The following is a 25,938-nucleotide window of genomic DNA, read 5'->3' on the forward strand; positions in this document are numbered from 1 at the left end:
GTTTCTAGTTTGAACAAGAACATATATATATATATATATATATATATATATATATATATATATATATATATATATATATATATATATATATATATATATACTCACACACGTAAGTTTCAGGCACTTTGATGCACTTTAAAGTTTCAGGTTGAACTATAACTTGTACAAACCTTGTTAAAAGCGAAGTTAACATTTGTTGAAAGTTAATTTTTATATATTGTTTCCTTTTGTTAATGTTAAAATGATACAATTTTAGATTTACCTTTAAAATTTCTTATTTACAAATTTCTTATTTGCAAAAATAATTGAGACGCACTGGGCTATAGTCATCAAACAGACTGTTGAGGGGAAAATGATTAAGTAACTATAGTGCGAACGAATAGGGCTTTACTACAAAAAAGTTCTTTGAGAATTTTATTTTAACAGTCAGGAAGACACAAACGTAATATGTACAAAACAAGTGCGTATTCCCTTTTTATTTATTCTTTTAATTGAGAACGTTTGTTTATTTCTAGTTGTGACTTCTGCGCACATTTCAAATCGACGCGAGTGGTCGAGACGCAAAGGGTTAAAGAGGCGCAGCTAGAGCGGTCGGAGCTGAAGTCATCCAGCAAAAAAGCGCACAGCGAAGGAGGAAGAGCAGCAGCAGGAGGACAATTGGAGCTACACAAAGCACCTCCAAAAATACTCCAGATGCATTTTCTCTCCCGTTTCTCCAAGTATTCGTGAAGAACTGGAATGAGAAGAGCAGAAAGAAAATCAGCAGCCCCGCATGGCTCCAAGCAGCACGACGCTCGGAAGCGAGCTCCTCCAGTCCGCCGCCTCGCACGAGCGTGCTGTCGTGCGCCATGAGAGGAGTATTGTGGCTCAGCTCCACTGAGAGGAGGATATATCACCTGACAAGCGCCCTCCTCCCTCTCCATCACCACCGAAAGGGCGACACGAGCAGACGCCGTCGCTTCCCCCATTTCGCACACGGGAGGCAGTGAACGCCTCACAGCGGCTGCGCATCGTTGGAAGGACGCAACTTTTATCACCTGGGGAAACAAAGAAAAAAAACAAAAAACACCTCGGGGCAACTTGCGTCCCCGAGCTTTGAGTTTTGAAAGTCCAGAAAAAGTCCCGATAAAGTCCTGGGGGCACTGTATCGAAGATGCCGGTCCGGAGAGGCCATGTGGCTCCGCAGAACACCTTCCTGGACACCATCATCAGGAAATTCGACAGTCAAAGTAAGTTCGAATTTAATTCATCTTCCGGATCAAGGTTAACAACCTGCTAGTAATTGTGAACGTGAATTTTGTGACTAGAAAGCAGAATTAACGTCCTTAATTTCCACTTCGTCCTCACTGTGAAGACGATTCGGCACACCAATCGAGTGACTGTCTCACTAGTATTGGACTAATCTATCCCCCCCTCAATTAAGGATGTGAAATAAGCTCTCAAATTCCACACATATTCCCTATATTAGTGATGAAATCTTCTTTTCAGACCAGTACTCCCTAAACGTTTTGTGTCACTATTAATATTGTGTATCCATTTCAAATTTAATAAAGGCATGCATCATCTTGCATGCCGTTATAACACAATTTAGAAACGAGTTCATGTTCCAATCAATTTGCTATTAATTTGAAGATAAAAAAGTGTTCTTCAAAGAATTTAAAAATCAATAAAGTATGTTTGCTGATACCTGCAGATATCCGATTAGTTACAAGACTTAACAAATGAAAGGCATACAACGTGCTTCATGTGCCAATCAGTTTGCTCTTAATTTGAAAAGAAACCTTTATCTTCCTGTCAGAGAATTCAAAATTTAAAAATCAGTAGATTACATTTACTAATACCGGCAGAAATCTGGTTAGTTACAAAACTTAACAAAATAAAGGCGTCGAACATTTTTCAAGTCATAACACAATTTTGTTACATTTAATTTGCTCCTAATTTTGAATGAAATTAGATTTATTTTACCTGCAGAAAACCAGTTAAAATCTCATATAACAAGACCCACTCCTCTACATGGTCTAAGTAGTCCTCTTGTCCTCCTCACTAAAAGAACAACTTTGCCATTTAGTTACAAGGGTCAAAACTATGCACCAGTTGCCACACTTGATGTCAACTAGTAAACTTTGACCTGACTGTAATGACATAAAACAGATATAGGAGCTTCTGTGCACCATTTTTGTTGAAAGATTGCAATAACAAGTGACATGATGAATCATTATCGGAAACATACAAAAAGGTGTTGATGTTTTTTTCATGTTTGTGATGGATAATTTAAGGTCAACTGCATGTAATCTGTGAGGAAAAACGACGTAATATTTGATAGCCACAACTGACTTGAAGACAGATTGTGCTTGTACATGGACATATATGATAGATAAGATAGATAAGAAGAATGCTTGCGATAATCAATTATCTTTGAATATCATTTAGGTAGGACAGACAATATACAATATCAAGTAAGCAGCTGTACCGGTAAAGTGGATGTTCAGATATTAGTGCTGTATAAAACAAAAAGTGACACGTTTAGAGTCAAATTGATTTTTATTTTGCTTCTTTTTATGTCTGGTTATTTATGAGTAGCAATTACGGCAGTTAATAGTTGAGTCTGGCAGCTTGTCTGAAGCTACATAATCGTTTAGTTTTATATACACACCCAATAAATTTGTGTGGTTTTTTTTTTAACTAAAAAGAAAAAATATCTACACTATAAATGATGCTTTTTTTTTAAATGTATTTCTTTTTAAATCTACAGAATGTTTCCTTGTGCCCTTGGAAATATAGCCAGAAAGGTGCCCATATTGCAAGTCTACCCAAGTCCCCTGTTCCTCACATCCTTCCTAGATCTTTGATGCGCATCATTCATGTTTTTTTTTTTCCTCCCTCGTGAATGTGTGAGTAGACTTCAAACGAGTCTCGGTGGTTAACAATGGCACCGTTTCTCTGGAAAGTCACCCCAGGGCATGATGAAGAGGAGAGTGCTAGAGCTTCTGGTTTGCTAGATCAGCTCAGGTTGATTGCATTAGTTCCTCTCTAGCAGTTTCAATGGAGAGAAGACTAATATATATATATATATATATATATATATATATATATATATATATATATATATATATATATATATATATATATATATATATATATATATATATATATATATATATATATTAGTGACGTGGCACCTGTATGTCCGTTTCCAGATGATACCATGTATCTGTGCTCGAGATGGAATTCAGCACTAATTAGAGCACTCTCTTGGAGCACTTTTGTGAGCAAGGACTGGAAACAAGAAGTCAGAAAATTTGCAGTTAATTGTATAAAATTTTAGGGAAAATTGTCTATTTTTAAGGATGAGGGAATGTTGTGTGTCAAAACTACGAGTGGTGTCGGTACTTGGTATTGGCAAATCATCAAATTGTCATCAAAAATCATCAAAAAAGTCTGGTTTTGAAAAAAGAAATTTATTCAATAAATCTGATGTCAAACATCTGATTCATTAGTTAATCTATTAGTAAAATAATCATTAGTTGCAGCCCGAATCAAAATAATGTGAAAGAAATGTGTTCTTATTAAACATCCTGTGTAATATCTTTTTTTTTTAATTTTGGGGGAAAAAGTGTTACTCACAGAATTTTACTGATGACTTTTAATCGCAATCTGTTATATTTAACCGTTAAACACCAAAGCCAAATTTGTATAAAAAAAAAAAGACCTAGCAGTCCTTGAAGGCCAGTAGTCCACATAAATGTCTCCCCGCAAAGGTGAGCATTTTCCCCTGGCTTTCCTGTACACTTTCTCCAACACGTCTTCATCACAGATTTACATCTGCTCAAGCGAGTGGCAGGTTGCCCCTTCATCACCGGGCGGGATGAATATTTATGGCCAGCAAAATGTGCTTGTGAGAGGTCCATAAGCACACATCAGTGCTTTCCCAGTGACTCATTTCTTCCCTAAGAAATCTCACGTGGTTGCAGCAGGTCTTTTAGTTTGCCAAACAAAGCATGCTAATGGCCATGGAGAGCCTAATAGCTAAAATTCATTTCACTTTTTGCTGATACATATCCAAACTTGTACTAGTCTTGATAAGGGTGCCGGTGCCCGCCTGAACCAGAAGGTGGTGCTGTTTTGTTTTCATTGCATTTTTTTATTTGATATTTCAGTAGACACACTCAGCCCCTTTGGAGATGCTGTTTGCATTTGTTTAGATTCAATTTTGCTCGTGGGAAATTATAATGGAGCCACAGCAGTAAGTAAGCGTTTTCTTCACATTCGCGCGAGCGTAAAACCGACCACTGTGGGATGTAACGACGGTTTCGCTCAGATCAGGTGTTTTAAACTGTATAATGGAAACGATAAAATTTCGCCTGACAACTAATGGCGTGCTCTATTGTTCTGAATTTTTGCCTTTCATACGATGTAATATATTGTAATCGAATTTCATGTAATCTGATCAATGTCATCTACGGTAATCTAGCACAAATTAATCCAATGTGATATAATCTAATCTAATCCACTGTAGCCAAATGAAATTTATTGTAATCCATTCTATGCGTTTATTGGTGGTTCATTGTTACTGCCCTAATTGCTTTATCTTTCTGTTTTTGTGTTATAGCCTACCTTATTATTTACTTGATTATGGAATGTAGTCTGCTCGGGGAAAGTGAACAGAATAAGAATGTGGTGTGGTATTACTATGCATATGACAATAAAACTCTTGAATTTTGTAATGTAATCCAATTTGATCTAATCGTATATAATACAAACTGAATTAACGTAATCCTATACAATCTGATGTAATATAATCTATAATATAATGTGATGTTATATAATGTAATCCACCATAATGTAATCAAATATATTGCAATATAATATAAAAAATCTGAACAAATTTTTGTAATGCAATGTAATCTATAATCAAATACAGTCTAATTTGATGCCCTGCAATCTAATCCAATCTAATTTAATTGAATGTAATCTAATCAATGCAATTTAATAAAATCCAGTGTAATGTAATTTAATTTAATCTGAATGAATGTAATCCAATGTAATATGTAACCCTATGTAATCTAATGTGATGTAATGCAATCTAATTTAATCTGAATGAATGTAATCCAGTGTAATATCTAACCCTATGTAATCTAATGTGAAGTAATGTAATCTAATCCACTGTAATGTAGTCAAATATATAATAATAAAGTTAATAAAATAATGTAATCCAATGTAATTTAATCCAGTTTAATAACATTATATAATTTGATTTAATCTAATCTATAACTAATCTAATTCAGTCTAATGCAATGTATTCGCTGTGTTTCACTGAAGCAATTTTCTAATATTTTGTCATTTTTAGCGCAAAGGAATTAATGTTAATTGATGTGAGGCGAGGATCATTTTTTTTCCTGTCTATTTCTTCACTGACATGGTGACACGTTGGACAATAGAGCAGTCACTGGCAAATATTTTCAAAATGGAATATTCTGTTATTCCATCGATTCATTTTGGTTTGCTGATTGTTACCAGTTCAGTTTCCCAATGTATAAAATGATGTTTGCAAATGATTCATTTTGATCAAACGCAAAAGATGAACAGTACGGACTTGAAGACTCCAAATCGTTTGACCCGAGAGTGTTTCGCGACTAACCGGCCAACAGACCAAGGAAGTCAGCCGGGATCGGCTCCCGTTACCCCCGATCCTAATAAAGACGGCCGATCTAGAATTGCCTTCTTTGATGGCTCTTTATCAACATGCTGACTGGCTAAACTTTTGTCCCGGCGACAATCAGAAAGCGGGCCATTGTGTTTGTCGTGCTAGCGCTGATGGAAACCGTCGCAGGTGGGAATGAGTCAGGAGAGAAAAGCAATCTCCACGCTCCAATGAACATGGCAGACTAATTTATTTCCGCTGTGGTGTAGTGCTTTTGAAATAATGTCCTCGGATCACTCACGGCGGATGCTTAATAGTCAACCTTGGAGAAGGATGATTAAGGAGAGAAAAACTACTACAGTTGTCACCGTGCGGCAGATTTAGCGTACTGTATCGCGTGAGGCAATCCGCTGCACGCTGCGGACAAAAGTATTTGGAAAGAACAAAAAACTCAATCGGTTCGAACATTTGAGTTTCAGCCGGTGTGCCTCAGGGCTCCGTGCCGGGCCATCGCAATTTATATCCTCGTGTAAAGCGCGCGCGCACACGCGGTCCTCATGACGTCATCGCCACTTTGAAGTATGCCGATTGATTCAAGCGCAGACTGTTTGTGAATCAAGCAGGTCAAGGGTACACTGGCTGCTAAACAGAGCCTGACACGATGTAGCTGTTCATTGGATTATTCGACAGATGCGAGCAAGAGGTCAAAGCTATTTGGCATGCATTTATTGACGTGTCCACTGGGGGAAAATCAATGGGGCAGAGTGATGTTTGCTTCAATGAAAAGTTCCACGACTAGCAAGAAAGTCTATGTACAAACACATGGAATTATACTGTAAGAACAAAGCTTACTATGGGTGGTTAATTCGTACACCAAATTAGCAATTATCACAGCGTTTGTACACAAAAGACCTTTTGTGTTCTTTTTATATCCAAATGCAAGTGTTTTTGCTTAAAACAAATTGGGTTTCATGTGTAAAATCTCAAATATGTTTGCCCCATGTGGTCTCATTCTGAAATGTCAGCGTTAGGCCTGAGGGTTCGCTCTTTATTTATTTTGAGCCATTGATTGATGATGCATAATTCATGTTGAGATCTTTTACAGTCGCCGTGTTCTCTTCAAGCTTTAATTTTGTGTGCCGCATACACATTTTGCTCTGATACAGCAATTTGCAACCTTATTTCAATGATGTAGCTTCTGTAAGACCAATCAAGTTCTTCTTAACCAGCGTAAAGCATATTTGGATTTAAAAAAAAAAGACTTGAGTGCTGCACTATACATTTCTGATTTGATAAATGTTGGTACTACATTTGTAGTGTTAATCCTAGGCGTATTTTCTTCAGCAGCTTCAGAAAGTAGATGGTGTAACAGCATGAGTTTTATTTCTGGCTTGTCTGCCAGAAAATTGTGTCACACAACACAATTTAGCAAAAGAGGCTTTGTGTTCCAATTTATTTGCTCTCAATTGGAAAAGAAAGTAATATTCCTGTTATACTGCAGAATAAATGAGCAAATATTAATTTTTGTATTTCTTTAAAATAATGCAAAAAGGTAAAATTAAATAAGAGTGTGAAAATTCAAAGATGGACCAGAAATAACTCTTAAAAAAAATTTCAGTCACGAGAAATAAATATTGCTTTGTTTGCATTTGGGGATGCATTTCTGAAAAAATTAAATTGGATTGTGCAAGCAATAACAAGGAGTGTAAAAGTGCATGTTTAAGTTGAATTTTGTAGTGCAGTATATGTTGCAATTAATTGCACTGACAAGCACAATTAATTTTGAAACTATTAGAATATTACTGAAAGGCATGTAAAAAAAATCTTAAAATGTAATTCAGTGGAAAAAAAAATCTTGTGCAAACATTCAAATCCAAATATCAATCAAAAATATCAAATGAAAAATATCACTTTTAATGACCAAGAAGCTGCAAGAAATATTTTGGGGGCCTGCATTGAAATCATCAAAGTTTCCGAGAAAAACCCAACATCAACTAAATATAAGTAAAACTGCAAGTTATGAGTGAAAATAGCATTTTTAAGTAGATTTTGTTGTCTTGATTGAAAAAAAAAAAAAAAAAAAAATATATATATATATATATATATATATATATATATATATATATATATATATATATATATATATATATATATATATATATATAGTATTTGTATTCAGCCCCCCCCCCACACACACACACAGACAAGTTGTAGTAGAGTGTGAGAGTGCACGATGCAGCACAACAACAAACATCATTTCTGACCTCAACGTGAGGCCACAGCAACCTTTTGGGGCTTTATGTTTTTTGTTATGCTCCTTAGAGAAGGACGTCGTCCAATTACAATGCTTGAATCCACCGTCCTCCCTGGAGGAGGTTACCATTGGGCAGCTTCAAGTACACACACACATAGACATATGCACATGCGCACACATGCACACACTCTTCCGTCGCCGTGGCAACTGAACCCCTCGACACACCCACCCACACAACCTCCCACTGTCTCTCTCTTTTTTAGGACTGTAATACACACAACATAGAACCGCTGTGTGTTAGGACCTCATACTATTACAAAACTTTTACCCAGCAGAAAATAAAGAATGATTGATATTAAAATGGGCGGAGCAATATTATATGTGCACATGTCAGATTTGTTTAGACAATTTTTTTTTTTTTCATAGGGTGTTTCATATGAAATGAAAGAGTGAGAAATGTTAACAGCTCTGGTTGTTTGAAATCAGATTTATTTTTACATTATATTTTTAGGAATGAACAAAGGTACTAATGTCAATAAAATCCAAGAAAATTAATTAATTGAAGAAGAAAAGTATTTGGATTAATTTGTCAATCGATTAATCAGATTTTATAAAATATTTTTTAATTTCCATTACTTCATTGAAAAACAAAATTTGACAAAAATTGGCAGTGCATCAAATGCACAAACATTTCTTTTATGATTTGCACTAGTTTGGTCACAAACATGACACAAATGAGCAAAAATAAAAAAATAATTTTGTCACCTAATTCTTGTTTTTGTTGCAAAAAATTTCCAGGCTAATGCTATGTGATGCTAGGCCCTCTGCATTCGCAACGCTAGCTCGGAACAAATAAATCCACCTCTAATAATCAACCCAAGTCCTAAAAATCGCAATTGTACAATATTATGGCATCGCTGCCAACGTTGTTTACCAACAGCAGCAGGTCGTCCGCCAGAGTGTTTGGAGCTTGACGCATGGCTGCTTCATTGTACTTTGATGAGCTTGGCAATGGCTTGCATAATGTGAGGGGCCTTCATGTTCCCAGCGGGAGGGTGGAAGCAGGGAAGCCTTCTGTGGCCCTGTGAAAAGACAGGGGAATTACACGCAACATTATAATTGCACACGCACAGCTTTGCATCTTACTATAATTTCACGGAAAAACGTGAGCCTTTCATTGTTAGCAAACGGAAAAAAGAAGTGTAACCGTTGAGCACGTGAACATATATATGTCATTTGTCAAATATAATTGTTAGCCATTATATCTCAATCTAAAAATAACTTTATTGCTGCAACGCGCGGAGAAGCGAGGGCCTTCCCCTGTGGTTGGCTTCATTCCTCTGGCCCATCTGTTTAACTTGTCCTCGTGAGTAGAGCAGCAATGGAGCTAGCTAGCTTTAGCATGGACGGTCTCTCTTTCAATTCTATTGTCCACTACCTACTCGTAAACTTGGAGATCATGTAAACGCTCGCTGCTGACCTCACTCGGTTCTTTCTTCTTACTGTTCTTCTTGAAATGTTTATCAGGTTTTAAAGGGGAAGCCAACCCAAAATGTTATATATAATATTCTAAACATGGCATTACGATTACTATTGTGTCTGGAATATAAATGAAGTAGAAAAATTCCTCTTTTTTTTAAACCATCTCTGGAGGCGGTAAATTTTGCCTCTTTGTGTGCACTGAGAATGACATCACAGATGCTCAGGCAACGGCCAATCACAGCTCACAGGTTTTCTGAGTTTGCCCTCGTGACATTAACTAGCTGAGCCATGATTGGTCTAATCTAGTGGTGTGCATAAAATACATAACTGAGAAGAAACATTTTTTTTTTGACTTTCAAGTAACATTTGAATATTCCAGCTGTTGTGTGGTTTTGTTTGAACTTCCTCGAAAAACAATGGCGTAGTCGAAATATAACGAAGTGCTGGTGTCCCAAAGTGGGAAAAAATACAGTAAAAGGCAAAAACACATCTTGGGTCTGTATCTGTCGGTCTTTCGATATCCTACAGAAAACTTGAATCGACTATCCGGGGTTAAAATAAAAACAAGTTTTTGTTTTTTTTGCTTGATAGAAAACAATTATAAATACTGAAGAACAAATGCATTTTCACTTCATTTTTCTAAAATTTAAGTAGCCCTCTAGAAAAATTAGATTTTAGACAAATGTCTTTTTTTGTCTACTAAAAAAAACAACATTTAAGTCAGCTTGGTTTGTTTGTATTAGGCTGTCATCATGAAAGTGTGCGATCAATTACGTCTCTCATGCCAGCCTATATGGAGCACAGAAGCACTGCTAGCTAGTAGCTAATTTATACTAGACGCAGCTATAACAACGTCCAAGCCATTGTAAATAATGGCAACAGGTGCTGTATGTCAGCATAATGAAGACATTTGTTATTGCCCTGAATTGTGCTAGTGAGCCCTATTTCTTGCATTAACTCCGCCCCTTTTAGGCCTTCCCATTTCCTGTGCCAAAGACTGAGTGAGCAAATTAAAAAAGCTCCTACATTTAGCAGCTTCTGCTGCTAGCAGGTCACCCCACTGCCTAAACGTCAGTATTTTTCAGCCTTCCAATCTTCACTAAGCTCACTCGTTGTCATGGCGACTGGGAGCTCAACAACGCTCCATTGGAACATTTTGAATGTAATTCTGCTTGTCAAGTACCTCTTGGTGTATGGGCCATGAAGAAATTGGAGGACATTTCACTTAGTTTCTCTTGAACACTTCTACTTGTTTTTTTTGTTTTTTTTACAATAAATGTGAACAATAAAACGCCCCGAAAACCCAAGACAAAAAAAAATTAAAAATCCATGCAGACTTAATTATTTCCTCAATAGAAGTTGATCTGCACTCTGTGGATCAATGCAAAGAGTCAGACCATGTTTTTTTTCCTATGATTTCATTGCTATTTCATCATGATGAACTTGCAATTTGTGTTTTTGGTATTCAATTAAGTGGAGAGCATTTTGGCCCCGTTAGAGAGTTGAACTTGATAGGAAGACGCATAAGCCCCTCAAAACCAGCTTTTGCGCAAATCCATTTCTTTTTAGTGAGCCCTCTGATCGTTTCTCTCAGATCTTTAAATACATCACCCAGTGCTGCGTTTCCCTCCTGACTCCGGACTTATAAAATTGCGTGCCTATTATGAGAATGTGTCCAAGCTATAAAACATCAAACACCAGCGTCCCTGCCGAGTTTTCTTTACCTGCTCGGATAAAATAATAATTGAACGGGGACACATTCGCACGGTATTTCTTGAACGCAAAATATGAAACTTAATGGGCTGTAGAGTTGATCCCAAGTACTTGAACTCCTGCCCGTCTAGTCCTTGAAATCTTCCCATGCCACCAGCCTCCCTTTTATTCATACTCATATTTTCCCGTTAACACCTCCACCTTTCAAGGTGGTTTCCCACTCAGACAGCGGATCAAAATGTCATCTGCTAACATCATGGCCCACTGAGACTTGTCTGACCTCATCTATCAATCTGTCCATCAGCAGAGTAAACAAAAAAAGAGGGTGTCAGAGGCGATCCTTGTTGCTTGGTTTGAGGCACAGAGTGCTCATCAATTCCAGTTACTAGTTTATTGGAGGGAATATTATGAGACTCGGTGGCTGCTGTGCTTTATTTTGAAGTGTCGTGACAACAGCTGATGACTTTTGATACTGATACTGCACAAAGTTGAGTCGCCTCTCCTCACATAAAGAATGCCAATTCCGGGCACTTAAAAATGATTTAATTATGCTGACATTTTAGCGTTTAGCGCGGCATCTAGTAAAAACCGGCCGCTAACTAGCAGCACTCGAGTGCTCCCGCAAGCAGTCGGATCACTTTTCAAAGTCAATTTAATAGACGTGAATGACTCTGCGCACTTTGATGCTGATAGCATGGCATGGTTGCTGTTGCTACTGATCACTTTCAAAGAAACCAAGCTGGCTCAAATTTGTGTTCTGTGGTTTTGGCATCGCTTTGTCTCATTTACCAAAAAAAAAAAAAATAATACATATATATATATATATATATATATATATATATATATATATATATATATATATATATATATATGTATATGTATATGTATGATTGATCATCAACAAACAGGGACGCTCAGTGGATGAGTGGTTAGCATGTCTGCCTCACAGTTAAGGGTTTTAAACTTGGGTTCACTCAAGTTTGATTCCAGCTGGATCTGGCCTTCCTGTGTAGAGTTTGCATGTTCTCCCCGAGCCTGTGTGGGTTCACTTCGAGGCATTCCGGCTTCCTCCCACACTCTAAAAACGTGCATGGTAGGTGTATCTGGCACACTAAATTGTCCTTAGGTATGATTAGGTGCTTGAATGGTTTTATGTCCCGGTGTGCTCTGTGATTGGTTGGCAACCAGTCCCGGGGTGTCTCCTGCCTACTTCCCGAGGATAAACAGCTAAAGAAAATGCATGGATGGATTACCAATGAGTTTTTGGCTACACATGTGGACATTTTTAATTGGTCTTCTGTATTTGTTTTACACCAAGCAAAAAGCACGTATTTGTAATTTTTATCCAAATACCAAAAGACTCAATATTTGAAGCCCAAGACGATGCTCCATTTTCGAATCAGCTGTGAGGCAATATTTTGGTTTTCTGGTTGAAGAAAGGGATGGTAAAATATTAACAGATATAAATAAGTAAAAAGTTAAGAAAGTTAAAAAAAATTCGCAATACGCTGCAACTAACAGGAGTTTCTTTAGTTAAACTATTCAGTCAGGGGAAAGATCTCAGCAGCAGCTGAAAAAGGAGGTTGACTCTCCTTTTACGTTTACATTTGCATGCAAGATGGTTAATTTTGTTGCAGACTGCACCAAACAAAAAACAATTTGAAAACTGGAAATTTTATTTGAAGGTCTATTTTATATGAAAAACTTTGCAAAAATCTCATCTCATTCTTGTGGACTCAAGTTGGTGAGACATCTCTTCTCGCGAGATTTGTGTCTCATCCTAGATGAGTGTTATCCAACTCTAAAGCACCATTTAAACAATTTTTATGGATGATCAGACCGGAAAAATTTGTATTCAAATACCAGTGTCAGACTTTCAAATTTTTATAGCGGTAAATTTTTCAAAATGTTCTTGCTTGTAAAATTGATCAAAGCAAGGCTGTACATCCTAATTTCCTGTCCGCCTCGCAACATTTTGCTTTTACTTGTTTATCACTGCTTCATCACCCTCCAGATGCCCTTTCTCTCATGCCATTCACAAATCTATTCATTAATGTCTTCCCCCTTTATGTCTCTCACCTGTTCAGAATTTCCTTTTCATGCTCCTTTAGCTGCTTACGCCACCTTGAAAGGGGCACGGAAAAGGTCAGTACAGCGAATGAAAGACTGAAGTCCACAGAGTCTTTAGGATTAGTGCTCATTTGCATAAATCTGGAAAACCTCATTAAGACAGAGGGAGATGCTGTACACACTGTAGACTGAGACACTTTTGAGCGAACAAGCCCATTTAGGATTGCTGTGATTATGGGATTATTGCTGTTAATGACAGGAGGGGGATTGGGTCGCTGTGCCATGTTGCATGGAAGAAACCAGCATTTGGGCAAAGTCGTCTATTCAGTTGTTTACTCTTAAATTCATACAAATAGATATATTGGGCATTTTGACATAAATCGGAATTTGCCTTTTTTTTTAAATCTGATGGATGATTCTTATATTGCTTAATTAGTGTTTATTTCATGAAACAGTTTATTTACAAACTTAGAAAAGCTGCCTCACACTATATCTTTTGTTTTTGTTTGTCACCATTCTTTCCTTCCTCACCAACAAAGTTATGTTTTCTAAAGTTTAATTTAAAAAAGAAACTGTTATGTGAATTGGAAAAGTTGTTAGACATTTCCACAAATGTCGAATTTTTATATATATTTTTTTTAAAGTTGGACATTAATATTTGACCTTTACTGAGCATGAATATCAGCTCCAAATATTATGTGCTTCTTTGACTACTAATAATCTTTATAGACACACACAAAAAAAATCCAATGTAACCACAACAAGGATCAGAAACTAGACCTGGAAAACTTGACTCAAAAACTAGACTCAAACTAGACTCAAAAACTCGGCTCAGAATTTAGGTTCAGAAGGTAGACTTGGAAACTAAACTCTGAATACTAAACTAAACAAATCTTGGAAGAAAACTTGACACGACAGCTTGAGAGCTTGACATTGGTCTTAACATTGGTTTTCAGTCCTAAATGACCTACAATACGGTGACATACAAAAACCCTTGGAACAGTTCTGGATTGCGGCAGGTTTTTTCCAGCAAAGTTATTGAAAAAGATGAGTCATTTTTTTATTGCAATAGGGAGCTGTATTTCAATTATTACAGTAATAAAAAGAGCATTCGCAACCAGGACGGGATAGAATATTGTAACGGTTTGGAAATTTAGCAATGTCAGAGCTTCAGTTTCCATGGCAATAGCCCATTTTGAAGCGGGAGCCGAAATACAATTTCTCATCCCGTAGTGGAGTTTGGTCGGCAGCAGTAACACATAAATGTTCCAATTCGCTTTGTGCCTCTTGCGTAATATCCCCAATATTCTTTTTGCACCGCGTATCTCGCTATCCTTTGTCCTTCCCCCGCCGTCTGTGCGGCGAGCAGGCTCAGAGCGGCTGCGTGGACTTGTGCCTTCTAGCACACGGGCTTCCCTCCTCATCCGCCTACGCAGTGTACTCGGGGAGATTCCAAGCAAACACAGCAACACTGGCGGATACACGCTCGCCCACGCGCGCAGACACACAGCTTGCACATGCGCTAACCGGCAGACTGCAGAGAAGGCCTCAAAGTCTGCTGCCGCCGAGTGAATTATTCAGTCTGCGTTGGCGAGTCCGCTTTGAAACACGTGTGTGCATCCGAGATGCTTTGTACCCATGTGCGCATTTACACGCGCATAAATATGTACACGCGTGTCTGCGGGTGAATATTAAAAGGTGTTTTCCTCCCGAGCAGCAGCGAGGCTTTAATCAGCCTTTCTATCTGCGCTCTCTGGGCTTCAAAAGCTCATTAGAGAGAAACTGCAGAGAACTCTGCCAGTGATGTCACTAATAGCAGAGATGGCTTGACAACAAATGCGGATTGTTGTGCATTGATCAAGTCAAGCATGTGCTGTTATATTCAGAGCAGTTTGAGCAAACTGGTCCCAATAATTGCAGTGTGTTTTAAGTCAAATGTACAGTGGTGCTCCTTGCACTAGCTTTTACTTTCATACATGCAAATGTATTGAGATTAAGTGAGCTAAAGCATATCTATGCTTTTGTGAGGCAGGGTATACCAAATCACCCCTCTGGAATAAAAAAGTTTAAAATAGGAGATTTTTGTTATGCGTCTATAAACCTGTTTAACTCTTGTGTCCAATCCTTTCATCTGTATATCAAAGGCATTTCACAACAAAGAAGGAAGACACTAGGGACCTGAAAATTCGGGCAGGAGTCCTGCCCTCATTGGTCGATGGCCGTGCCAGGAGCGGATCACGTGTCTTGAAACTCACACATGCAGTTTATATTGACGCGAAGGAAGAGGAGAAGAAAACAGTGCCGCACCGGAGCATTGTAAATCTCTTATCTAGGTTTCTTTTGTAAAAAATTGGAATTTCAAGCCTAAATGGATTCTTTTCATGTTTGGTCAGCTACAGGCTTCACTTTAATTAGACTTGCGGGTGCCACTAATATAACCGCGGCTCTTCATGAGACTACAATAAGAAATTAAGATTTATGTAACTGCATGTACTGCAGTAGTATGACATTCAAGGAGTGCCTTTAAAGTTATATGCATTTATAGTATTTATATTTATAGTGTGTGCGTGTGTGTATGTGTAAATTAGGGTTATTTTTATTGTAAAATAAATAGTTTAATAAAAGCCTCCCATGATGACCTTAAAATTCAGTCTCCACATGGCTGACTTGGCTCTAAAACAGAAGAGTAATTAGACCAGTATAAACCCTCGATAATATTGCGGTGTGAGAAGGCCAAAGCACCGAAGAGCATGGAAGGTTACAAAGAAGTAACATGAGATGCAGCCCACGTTCAGACAAAAGACACGATGAGCTCAAGCAGTAGACACAGGAACTCAAAACCATTTCCAAATCCAAAGACCAGAGCTCAATCCCTTACAAAAGACAAACGATCTTTTCCAGAGTCAAATGCGTTCGACCTCTTCACGTGTATCTTTTTATCGTATATCATCGCACACATACTGTTTTCTTCCAAAACCAATGGAGCTCTCGAAACAAGCTTAACAGCATGAAACAACCTTTCTTGCTCGCAGGTCATTATCAATGACTAAAGAGCGCATAGTCAAAAGGCAGAAAAGTGGAATGTAGTACGCACGCTCCCATTTCTGCCGTCGGATTACCAAGTGCTCGTTGCAGCAAGACAAACCTATCAAGTTTTATGGGCCTCCGAGGACCACTGCTGCTGCTAATTCATGGAGGCGAGCTATCAAGCGCAACCACACAACGGATCTTCACTGTTTCCATGAATACGTGAACAGGCTTTCCATCACTTATGTCTCCTGTGAGAATGGCCCGTTCAATCCACAATCTACGCCTTTGATAAACTATGTTTATGGTCATAGAAAAAGAGAGTGCGACCTGTAATCATCGCCGTAATTGCAGGCTGAAAGTCTGAAAAAAATAGCAAAATAATTTTTAATTACCACACAGAAGGGTAAATATATTTAGAGTTTATGTGTTCGTTTAGATGTGGCCAAGTAGTTGCGCTCATGTTTGAAAAGGATGGAAAGTGCCCAACAGTTAACTCATTCAATCCCAAAGACCTATTATTACGTTTTTTAAGAGTTCAAACATTCAAATTGAGAAATGTAAAGTACTAGTTCATGAGTTAAGTATTAAAGTAATACTTTAGGTACTTAAGTAGTCAAATATTCAATTAGCCTAGGTAATAAGTACTAAAGCAATGAACACTAAGCACTTAGAACTCAAATATCCAAGTAGTTGGACACTTAAATACTCAGATACTATTTTTGTCCCCCTGGGGTAAAACATTCGGTGCACGGGCTGGTTGTGGCCCGTGAACAGGTTTGATCTGGCCCGCGAGATAATTTTTTCATGTAAAGTATAAGAATGAGCCTTTAAAGCCTGTGTGATGTCATCTTACAAAAATAGGAAGGATGTTTTTCCTATAACTTTGGTTAATTTTAGTTTGTTTATAATGTCTTAATAGTAATAATGACAATAATAATACTAAACTTATTATAGATGCAATGGTCCAGATAAAAGCAGAAAATCCATAGAAAAGATATAAAAACAATTTAAAAGCACCTTACACAATAAATAGTGACATTATATTACTTTTTTGAAAACATTTCTTTTTAAATTTCATCCATGAATATTCTCACAAACTGTATTTTTTTCTTACCGTTTTGTTAGTTTTTGTTAACTTAGGTTTTGTTGTAAATATTTTATCTACACAAGTGAGAATGTCCTGTTAGAAATCAGAGAATCAGCTCCTACCAGGAAAATAAAAAATATCTGGAAGAGTTTGAAATATTGCAACGTATTTGAGGTTAAATAGCTTCTTAATTTGTTCTTTCTTTGAAGTAGTGAAAACGCACAGATGGAAAATGTTTAACAATAAATTACGTTAAGACAAGATCCTTCTAACGATTCTATCTTAATGTATTTTGGCTTGAGTCACTGTAAGCTCATTGCGGTCCGAATCTGAAGTTTTGCATTCCGATTAAGAACGATGGCTGCAAGAAAATCAACCACAAGTCCTCGAAACCATTTTGCAAGAGTTTGCCTTTGCGAAGATGGCCTAAAATGGAATTTAAATGACACCAAATATTGTTTTTGGACATTCGCGGCGCTTTTAATGACCCGCCTGCCTCATATTCCCTGTCATAATAATCCTCTCGCTGAATCACCCTTATTATGATCCCAAATGAATTCTGCTAGTTGCGGTTGCAAATCTTTTCTCTTGCCTTCAAGAATTTGTCGTCATTAAAATAGACACGTTTCACTTGAAATACAGCCTTGTTAGCCGCACCGAAACGTGTTTGCACAAAAAACTTTGGATCTCGAATATCCCTTGATACCTCCTTTGTTCGAATCTCGCCATTTGTTATCATAGTGCTGAAATGTATTTCTTTAGAGAGCTTTATGGCAGAGTTTGCGAACTCATTAATGCTTGATTGGAATGGTTTCTTGACACAAAATAAATCTGCACTCATGATCCACTTTTCCTTTTAATTTCTAAGATTTTTGTTTGTGTTAAGTTATTTTAGTTTCAGTATATATTCCTGAGACACTGCCTATTTATTTGTGTCCACTATTGTGTCTATTTTGTCTCAGCAAGACAGCAAAGTGAGCTTTCCTATCTTTAATCAATATCCACAAAAAAGGGTACTATCGTTTTACTGTATCTTTGGTTTGTTCCCGTTTTTAGTTTGTTTCCTTCGTTTAAAAAAATAATACATAAAAATAAAAAAATAAATCTTTTGACTGGTTTGATTTAGAAAGAATATTGAGAAAAATATCAAGGTAAACTTCCAATAACTGTATAATCATAAATGAAAATTCCCTCAGAGTTTGATTTTTTTTTTTTTTTTTTGCTTTTTTTTCCCGTTTTAATTTGTTTCTTGAAACAAGTGAGCCTGTATTTGAAAATGATATGGTTAATTACTTATAAATGAAAATCCGCAGAAGTGAAATACGGCAATGTAGGGAGGTAGCACTGTACTGCCATGATTTTCAATTTAGAGGGAGAATATCTAACTCATTCACTGCCACTGACGGCTATAGACAGCAATTTAGTTAATTGCATCCCACCCAAACACACGAGACATCAAAGCGAAGGGTGTGGTGTCCTCTATTGAACACGTTAGGGTTTAGTAGGCTAGCAAGAATGAGACAAACGATAAAGATCAAAATCAAATGTCCACTACAGTGGACACAAATGAACGGGGTTTGGTTTCATCGCAGACCTTGAGAAAACAATGGATTCTTTCAAACTCCATTAACCTCTCCACATATCATTGTCCCTTCAGCATGTAGCTTCTGCTTCAGTCTTATAATTCCTCATCCCCTCAGTATGTCTTTATTTTTCCTTGAGCCGTCCACCAAGCCAACAGTTTCATCTTCTTTAATTCATGAAACCTCAACCCTCACATTTTCTTTATTTCCTCATTCTTCAGTTTTTTCATTCACCATGGATTCCACAGACTATATGCCCTTCTGAGACCCACTCTATTGATTTGCGGCCACTGATGTGAACTGTTGTTTTTCGTCTATAGCTTTGAACTGATTGAAGCTACTCTACTAAGTCCTAGTGTGCTCATCTGAGGACGTCCTGACCTTTCTTTCCATTGAGGCAATCTAAATCCAAATGTCTTGAGTATTAACAAGGAGCATATTACCTATTTAAAACGTTTGAAGAATCATTGTAAGATGCTTAACTTTTTAACTTTTGTTTCGCCAGGTCGCAAGTTCGTCATTGCCAACGCAAGAGTGGAGAACTGCGCCATTATCTTCTGCAATGATGGCTTTTGTGTCATGTGCGGTTACTCGCGAGCTGAGATCATGCAGAAGCCGTGCACGTGCAACTTTCTCTACGGACCCGACACCAAACGTCTGGCCATCGCGCAGATGGCGCAGGCCCTGCTGGGGTCAGAAGAGAGGAAAGTGGAAATCAACCTTTACCGTAAAGATGGTAGGATTTTTTTTCTTTAATCCTATTTGGGTCTTTCACCAGCTGTGTGTTGAATCGGGATCAGCGAATGGGCACAGAATTCAAACTCCTTTAGAAATACAGGATATTTCGTCTAAGGAGTGTCAGGCTAGCACTAAAACAAAGAAAAAATGCCATGACAGAAGCACTGTAAAATCTGGAATATTAGTCAATCTGAGACACTCAATCTTGGAATTATTCCATTTATCTTAATATTTGTTAAAAACATATACTGCGGTTCCTTTTTATTACATTTTATTTGTACAGGTAGTATAACCTTAATCTGTGCAACTTTTTCTCAAATTGCCTGATTTATATATATATATATATATATATATATATATATATATATATATATATATATATATATATATATATATATATATATATATATAGTGTTTTTCCCCTGCCAATTCTACATACTAAGATTTTTTTTTTGACAAGCTCAAAGTGGTTGAATTGCGTATTGGGTATGTTGTGTGACTGCTTGGTTTAGGAACAGTGAAAAATATGGTCCCTTTGTTGTTTGACTCCTGAGAGTCATCCATTCCACAATAAGGAGCCCGGTGACATTTTGGAAAGAAAAGCGAAAAAAAAATGTATCACTGATCTTGTGGCATTTGCTAGTTTGTCTCACTGACATATTTTATCTTGAATTCAACTCAAGCGGATTTGTTTTCAGCAAAGCTGTTTTGGTATATCTGTGACAAAAAAAGAATGGAATTAAGCCAATAGTGCGTGTGTATTTTTCAGCTAATTTCTGTGCGAATTGGTTTCAGGATTTGTTTTTTCGGTGTAACACTTGTTAATGTGCATGCTCATTTTGTATGCGAGCTGTTGTGCATGAACGACTTGACTAGAACGACTTGGTTTTGATATGCTAATTTAGTGTCCCTGTGCCAGCTATTGGATCGGCCTTTTCTCGTATTTATAGTCCTCTTCAAAGCCATGAAACTCCAAAAGCAATTGTATTATTTTTTCTTCCATAATTCCATTAACATGAATTAAATTTGTATAGCTAAAAATGTTCTTAAAAGAAAGCCAGGAGGGGTAAGCGTCACAGTCCGGTTTCCAAGGGTGACAGAATGTAATTATATGTGCACTCTGCACTCCTGACTGCTGGACCAGTCCCAGATAAGGGGCCACTGGTATTGGTATCAATACGCAGCTTCCCTGGCAATAAACTGCTGCCATTGTACTCATGTTGGCATGTCCCCGAGCCATTCAAAGCATCTGCTAGACATTTTGCACCTGTGAGCAGACACAAGAAGGAAGGAAAGGAGAAGACAGATGGAGGAAATTGGTGGGCAAGATGAAAGGCCTTGAAAGAAAAAGCGGTGAAACGAGAGGGCAAGAAGACATAAGAGGCAAGTAAACAACGTAACAGGCAAAGTGAGGACTCGCCAAGCAAGCGGGGGGAGAAACTGCGACAGTTTCAACATGTCTTTGGCACATAACGCGAGCACACTGCTGGCGGTCAGAGGGAGAACAAGGACGAGGCACAGATAGGTGTCACCAGCTGTTTCTCTCGGCACTTTTTATGTCGCAGTTTGTCAGAGAACCTTCACAACACAAACAGGTGGCTGAGAAAAATTCACATTATGTTCACTGAACGAGAGCATTTAGTAAACTTTTAAATTCATCCGTCTCGTTATATTTAAACACTGGCTCATGTTGCGCTAGCTAGTTAACGCTAAGCTAAGAAACGAGGTTTTCTCTGGGTAAGTAATGACAAAGGCGTTGACGCACTGCCAGGATGGCCTTCATTGACTTATTAAAGTGTATGAGACACCATTTTTACCATTTTTAACGTTTTATGAAACAATGTAATGTACATGTCGTAACAAATGTTTTTATTTTTAATCGATACTCATTAAGAGTGTCTCGTAGATTCTGAATTATGCTATGTAAACTTTCCCAACCTTGTGAGGAAAACGAGCAAATGACATTATTGAACCACTTTGAAGCTTGCTTGTTGTACAATACGCTGATTGACTTTTCTTCTGATTCATTCGTTTGATTAATTTAGACCATCCCGAAATGTCACATTTTCGGCTTTTGTTTGCTCATAACTATATTCAGAGTCTGTAGATGAGGCAAATCTTGCACAAACGAACAAGCTCAAACTGGGAAATGTGTTATAGAACTGACACGAATTGTGTCATGTAGTGCACCTTAATTTGATACTCAATCCTCTCAATCCGAGCATGTACACAAATGTATGTTCAGTGTATACTATATATATATATATATATATATATATATATATATATATATATATATATATATATTATATGTGTGTGTGTGTGTGTGTGTGTGTGTAGTAAAATAATAAATGTAGAGTAACAGTTCCTAAATTATTAATATGTTTTTGTCATCAAGAAATATTGTTCAAAATTCTCATTCCGAAGTTTATTTGAGACGCTACCTTGGCTCTTGGGTAATGTTGAGTAACGTCGGCACTTTGGACAGTCACAATTTGAGTTTTTCATGAAGTGAAATTCCGAGTATTCACGGTTATCAGTGTTTTCCAGATTTGTTTGGTCTAATGCTGTAAATTCTCAGTCTATGTTTAGTCTTTCCTTTGCTTCCACTTTGCTCTCAATTTTCACTTGTGACTCTTGCTAGTCTAACTCGGCTGACAGTGTAATGTGCGGATAGATGCCATTAGGCTAAAGTCAGACATCACAAATATTTATACGTGGCCCATTTGTCATCTGCTAGCCCTCTTTTTGTCTCTTTGCTCCATTGACGTGTTTTGTCAAACCTTGGAGGTTTGGACTCAATTAAATGCTGTCGAGAGGAACTATGATGACTTCCGAGTCCCACAAGCCCAGAAAAAGGCTTCAAACTGGCCGACGCAGACATAACTCATTCATAATACACATCATCTCTTCTTTTGCCCCTCCCCCAACTCCCAACCTCGCTCACCTTGTCCACTCTCCTACCATAAAAAGGAAGAACAAACTTTCCGCTGTTGTATTTTTAATTGTCACTCTTAGATAAGAAGAGTTGTGTTTTTGTTGTTTTTAGCGGCAAAGGGAACATATCCATGACTCACCGACATGCACTCATGGATGACCACAATTCTAACACATACAAGCACACACTCGTTTGGGCTCATTTATCTAGTGCCAAGCTTAGGCATGAGCCTTCACCATGATAGATCTCCCTTCTCGCTCTCACGCTCAATTGTCCGACTCCGATAGCTCTTTGGCTTAATCAATCATGCTCTCCGGGAAACCTGCGCACACGTACACACACGTGCACACACACAAAGTGCATGTGGGGGCTCGGGAGGAAAAGGATACTGACCTAGTTGGGTCGCTGAGGTTCCACATCCTCTGCACTTTGGTTTATTGGTTTTGAATTTCATTTTTACCTGTATAAAATGAGACTTTAAATTATGAAAAATTCAAGTTGTTATTTCTGCTGACAAATGTGCCAAAATCCTGCTCACTGTCAATTGTCACTTAAATACTGCATGTAGTGTTGAAAGTGTCTTTCTAGCTACGTGTTCATTAGCAAAATTATATAGATATTTATATTGATTATTCATTTTTCCACGCCGTGATAATAAGAGACTGTTTTGTGTTTTCACTCGCTCTACTGCTTTCTCAATGTGATTTGCTTGCTACAGCTAGCATTTTTGGGACGTAGGAATCACAAACTTGATAACTGCATTTCATAATAACTATCAAATCTATTTCATCTATTTAATATGGTTGAAAAGTCAGGCAAATCTTTTTCTTCACATGGCGAAGATGTCATAAGAATTGCTCCTTATCTGACAATTCCGAATGAATCGCCTCACACCAACTTCGGTTTTCCTTACCTTTCTTATTTCCTGTATATTACCAGTCCGTTCAAGTGGAATCAAAAAAGAAATTGCTTTCCCGGGTCCGAACTATCGGGTGTGACATTTTTATGAGTGCTGACAAGAAATCCGTATCATGCTATGCAAATAATTTTTCTATTTTAACATTTCCAACTTCGACTCAAGACATACTTTCAAGAGCGGATTTAGACTCTTTGTGAAGGCTACATAAATCTAACTAGCTATTTTATTTCAATACTCTCTATAATTTAAGAGTAAACATCTGTTATGTATTTTTTTGCTCTGCGTACCGAATGCCCTGTGTTGTGTTAACATAGAGAGCCCACTGGAACATGGCGCACTGTAGGGACTCCTGATTGCCTAGCAGCAGTAGTTAAGCAAAGTACTTAGATAGACATGCAACCTCTTGGGAGGGTTGGCACTCTTTGTCACCTGCCATGGATCAACCCACCTGCCGCTGAGTGCTTCTAGCACACAATCAGCGCAAATGCTGCCAGCGTTTGCCCACACATGAAGTTTCATGATGTTGTTTTGGCCAGAAAAAGAGGTGTTCCTTTCAAAACGTATATTGGGGGACGTTAATTATATATATGATTGCTTTTTCCACACTATAATTTGCACCGGATTACAAGACGCACCATCAACAAATTCTTAACACTGTTTTCATATATAGGGTGCACCGCATTATAGGGTGCATAGAATAGAAGCTAGAGTAGTGGCTGAAGGTGTGTTATGCATCCACCAAATGGTGCTGCTCTAAAGGGTATGTCAACAAAACAATCAGTCAGTGAAACGTTATTTATAGAATATAAACCAGTGTTCTCACAACTCAGTTCACCTCCAAAATAAACAGCTGTTTTGTATATTAAGAAAATACCTCTTGATTACAATACATTAAAAGTCTTGTCAAGAGTTTAAAAGAATATTTATGATTCCCTTGAACAATTTTGTCCCCCCCGCCCCCCAAAAATGTAAACAATTATATGTATCATATGATATGATTGACAGATAAGGTGCATTAGATTATAAGGTGCACTGCCAGCTTTTGAGAAAACTGAAGGCGCCTTATAGTGTGGAAAAATACGGTGAAAAAAAAAAAAGCTTGAATTTTGCCCACTTTTACCCGTACTTGGATTCCAGCACGCACTGTTATGGTCATCAATGTCGCCTTCATCTGTCTCCTGACAAAGCGCCGTTTCTGGGTTAGCATGCACATTCCTTGTTATTAATGGCACCCAAATAATTTATCATGACACATACAATTGTGATAGTGCTGTATTGTGCGTCTGCCTCATTAGTCACCTAATGTGCTATGCCAGGCTGCTTGGCATGCTCACACATTCACTCACAGTGACACATGGACGGCAAAGACGCAACATGGCGTTGTCCTTCCAAACAGCATGGGCAGCGATACGTTTATGTGTGTTTATAGAAGACTAACAGCAGTATCAATATTGATGTTGAGTACACAACAGCAACCTTTCCATCTGTTCATTTGCAGATAAGGAACCTCATGTAATTGCATTAAAGAGGCAGTTTAATTACCTTCTGTTGTACAGTATGTTGGTAATCTTCTTGAAAAAGAAATCATCTTGCACTTTATGGTGGCAGAGTTCAGCAATCTTTGGTTCCCTAAAAAGAGCCTAAAGATGAAAAGATGAGCTAAACAAATGTCAAAATCTACATTTTCAAACTAAAACCTTAAGGGTTTTGTGCATGGACAAAATATGGACAAACATGGTGTTTGTCCATATTTTGGACTTTTATTGGTTCAAAAGAGCAAAATACATATATATGAAATCAAATACATGTTGTTTTGTTTTTTTAAAGTAGGGTAGTTGACACCCTTGACCAATGCTCACCTAATATAAGCCAGTTGAGCACTGTAGTGATATCTGTGAGCATTTGATGGCAGTGTTTCCACACTTCCAACACAGATATTATGTACATGCAATTCAAAGTAAGGAATGTAAATCAATCTTTCATATTATAACACCCATATTTACATAGACATAGCGCACAATATTCGGTTGCCCTTGAAAGGTGAGTGAAAATGCTAAATATACTGGCCCTCTAGAGGTTTCCTTTTCCAGTAATGCTTGGCTTAATGTTAGTCCTTTTAAAAAAATAAGGATAATATTTCACATTTGCTCAAGGCAACTGTGATGTCATTTTCAGTTGACTGCAAATGGTAAAATGGCTGCCCCCTGACGTGGTTTAGAAGAGATTTGCGCTGAATTTATATTTCACAAACACAATTAATCAGAATGCTGTGTTTTAGGGTTATGATTAAACTAGTTTGGGTTTAGACGAGTAGGGGTGGCTAGAACCTAGTCTAGTCAAGAAAAAATTTGACTTGGCTTCCCTTTTATGGGATACTTTCATAATAAAAATGGGCCAAATTCCAAACTTTGTGGCACTCCAGTTTTCTCTCAATATATAGAAATAATTGAAGCTATTGTGTAACTATCACTAAATTTCTTATT

The 25,938-nt window shown here is 37.6% G+C and overlaps 1 protein-coding gene across 1 annotated transcript in view; it reads left to right on the forward strand.

Moving 5' to 3' along the window:
- Positions 1–1,153: 1,153 nt before the first annotated feature.
- LOC148407828 (voltage-gated inwardly rectifying potassium channel KCNH2-like) overlaps positions 1,154–25,938 on the forward strand; it is an 83,667-nt gene continuing 58,882 nt past the window's right edge. Inside the window, exons 1-2 of the mRNA XM_088402468.1 lie at positions 1,154–1,229; positions 19,366–19,596. Coding sequence (XP_088258594.1) covers positions 1,154–1,229; positions 19,366–19,596 — 307 coding nt within the window. The remainder of the gene's footprint in view (positions 1,230–19,365; positions 19,597–25,938) is intronic.

Source organism: Hippichthys cyanospilos, chromosome 19 (assembly GCF_059441005.1).
Source record: "Hippichthys cyanospilos isolate Australia breed blue-spotted pipefish chromosome 19, RoL_Hcya_1.0, whole genome shotgun sequence".
NCBI classification, from domain to species: Eukaryota; Metazoa; Chordata; class Actinopteri; order Syngnathiformes; family Syngnathidae; genus Hippichthys; species Hippichthys cyanospilos.